Below are 3168 nucleotides of genomic sequence, written 5' to 3' on the forward strand. Positions count from 1 at the left end.
TTTGGATATGTCCACAAGTTCTCATTGTGCGCCCTGGCCAAAACGACGTCGTTTTGTATCTGTTTTTTTTTTTTTTTTTTTTTTTAGAAATTTCATTTCTCGTTTCTGTCGTTAACTTCTTTAAAAAAATCCCTTATTTCGAATGTACAGAATTGTATAGTAGAATACATATAAACTCATAGCATAATACACATAATCTAACATAATACATAATACATAATACATAATAAATAATACACATAAAGTCTTAACATAATACATATAAAATCTTAACATTAAAAACAATATCGTTTTGGGCAGGGTGCGCATTGCATTGTGCACCCTGGTGCACGATATAACGATTGTACCGTCTCCTTCACAAATTGTTGATATCTTGATAGAAATATTTATTGAAATCTTGAATGTGATCAACTTGCAAACATGCAGCAACCAGCAATGACCCATCGTCCCCATCAATTCCGTTTGGACCTGGAAGGATCAAAACGTCCCCATCACAGTCATGATTTCCAGGGCTCATATGAATCTCTTCCCCCCACCCAAAATCGAGTCCCTGAATCGGAAGACCCACCCAGCTTATAACGCTCAGATTTGGATTCCCACCAAACAAGACTCCTAATAATTCTTGCCTCTTAATCACATCCACTTCATTTCTATAAAAATCTATTGAAGAGTTCACGTACTCCGAGGTTACACCATCGATTGCCTCACGTATTTTAGAAGCCACGTCTTGTAGTGGCCCGGAGATAATCTCCCCCGAGACGCCGCCATGGATCACCACGTCAACGACCGCATTACCGAAATACGAATCTGGCAATGGAGGCTCCATTCGCCTGCGGATATCGACAGAGAAGCATAAATTCGTGGGCTGTTGGGGTTTATGGCTTCGCGCTTTGCATGCGCACCTCCATATGTGGGCGGTTATCACCTCGTACCTGAATTCAAATAAATCCAATAAGAATATGAATTCCAATATATATATAGTGAAATTTGAATGGAATAGAAAATATGATATTTGACTGGATTCCATCCGTATACACCCCTACTCGTACCTGGTATAGTCTCGCGGTTTGGCATTATAACTCCGACCATTGTTGGCGGCAGCTTTTAGTGCATGAATCTGTGGTTTACTTAATCTCAGCGTGGATACTTTGGTTTCCTTCATCCTCTCGCTTTCGTCGCTGGACTGGCCAACGATAAGCGGAGGAGAATGATCGAAAACCCGACGAGGACCTCCCTGTGGAGAAGATGATTCTCCTACCCCGCGGAGAAGTCTCCTCCGGTCATGAAAAGGGGCGGAGCTCAATGGTTTCCCGGAGGCAAGATTAGCCCACTCCGACAGAAAATGGCAGAGACCATGTCCGTCAGCCACAACGTGAGATATCGCAAACCCAAGGCTAATTCCTCCGCATCTGAACTTAGTGAGCTGCCCCACGAACAAGGGAATATCCTGGATAGGATCACCGCTGTAGTCTACGCTAGGAACCAGGTGGTTTAACTCGGGGCAGGGCGAGAAGTCCCCGAGATCGGCCAACACGGCGTCGGATTCCGCCTCTACGAGGACGACGCCAGCGGCATTGCAGTTAAGCACGAGGGCTGAGCTGCCGCCGGCACTAGTCCAGCTCAGGCGACCGGCCAAGGGGTAAAAATGCACCAGGACTTGGCTGAGAGAGAGTCGCAAGGTATCGATAATGGCGTCTGGGGATAATGTGGAAGGAGTAGAGTAGAAATAGAGGGTTTCAACATGCATCATGGTTGCGATCTGATCAAGCTCCGATAAGGAGAGAAGGCCACTCCATGTTGGCTCTGATGGTTTAACTACGTAAGACCTCTTAACATTCACCTTCATTATATTTTTGCTTTCTTTTCAATATAATCTTTTCTTCTTCTTCTTCTTTTGTTTTCTACTTGGAATAATTCTTGGTTGTATACTTGTATTTAAAGGCAATAGTTATGCACTTATGCCATGGACCCGGGTCCACCTTGCAAGGCGGATCCGGATCAAAATACACAATTTATATACTGAATATTCACAATTTAAATTGTGAATATTCAGTGTGTAAATTGTGTATTTTTAGACACGGTTCCATCTTGCAAGGAGGACCCAAGTCTATCGAATAATTTGTCATTCTACCAACTCTATTACATTATAGTATGCATAAAGAGTTAACATTACTTCAGTGAGGCTCAATCTCATAACCTTCCATCTGAAAGAGTCACTACATGTCATTTGAGCAAAATATGTTTGGCTAGCTATTAGAGTGTTAAAAGTAATTAAAGTGGATGTATGCGCATGTACAATATTTGCAGCTCATTTGAAAGGCTTATTATCCCAAAATAAATAAATGAGTAAATCGCAAAAATTTTATACATTGAGGCAATAATATTTAAAAAAGGTAACTGACGTGCGCAACTACAATACTTGCGGCTCATTTGAAAGGCTTTTATCCCATAAATTTAGTGTTAACTTGTTCATTATATTTTTTTTTTTTCGACACTCATAAATTCTTTCCAAATGTGTCCCTCTTTTTCTTTTTCTCCCTAAGTTGTTCACATCATTAAATAATGCGGCTAAATATAAAAACTTATACATTGTGTTTACTTTAACGTATATTTATAAATTATTTCTAATTTTATATAATTTTTAATTATACAAAACTTATTAATTATTTATATTATCTGTTATAATTTTTTCTCATAATATTTATAAGATCATATAATTTTACATTTATTTTGATTATATAATTTTCACTATTATTTTTATTCATCATTGAGTTTTTTTTAATCGCATATTGCAAGTTTTAATAACTAGTATTGATATGCCAAGTATTTTGTGCTCAAATGGCACCTCTGTGACTCCCATTGAGGGAAGGTCACAGGATTGAACCCCAACCTTAGGGGTGTAAACAAATAATTAAGTTACGTATTTTGAATTCGAATATTCGAGTCAATCGAATACGAATCAAATTTGAGATTTGAATATTCGAACATATATATAGTCGAATTTGAATCGAATCGATAGAGTCATGAAACTCAATTGTTTTAGTTAGGGGTGTTACCGAATAAAGTTTTTGATAAACTACTCGTATTCATGTTTGGTAAGTGTTCGTTTATGTTCATGTATTAAGGTGAACAAACATAAATAGGCAAATTTTAGAACTCGTTTAATAA

General features: G+C 38.4%; 1 protein-coding gene across 1 annotated transcript; it reads right to left on the minus strand.

Moving 5' to 3' along the window:
* Positions 1 to 252: 252 nt before the first annotated feature.
* LOC109182991 (spermidine hydroxycinnamoyl transferase-like) lies at positions 253 to 1870 on the minus strand. The gene is made up of 2 exons (XM_019333208.1): positions 1050 to 1870; positions 253 to 932 (listed from the first exon to the last, which is right to left on the minus strand). The coding sequence occupies exons 1-2, from the start codon at positions 1844 to 1846 to the stop codon at positions 356 to 358; spliced, it is 1374 nt and encodes a 457-aa protein (XP_019188753.1). The 5' UTR covers positions 1847 to 1870; the 3' UTR covers positions 253 to 355.
* Positions 1871 to 3168: the final 1298 nt, after the last annotated feature.

This window comes from Ipomoea nil, unplaced genomic scaffold (genome assembly GCF_001879475.1).
Source record: "Ipomoea nil cultivar Tokyo-kokei standard unplaced genomic scaffold, Asagao_1.1 scaffold1075, whole genome shotgun sequence".
Taxonomy (NCBI): domain Eukaryota; kingdom Viridiplantae; phylum Streptophyta; class Magnoliopsida; order Solanales; family Convolvulaceae; genus Ipomoea; species Ipomoea nil.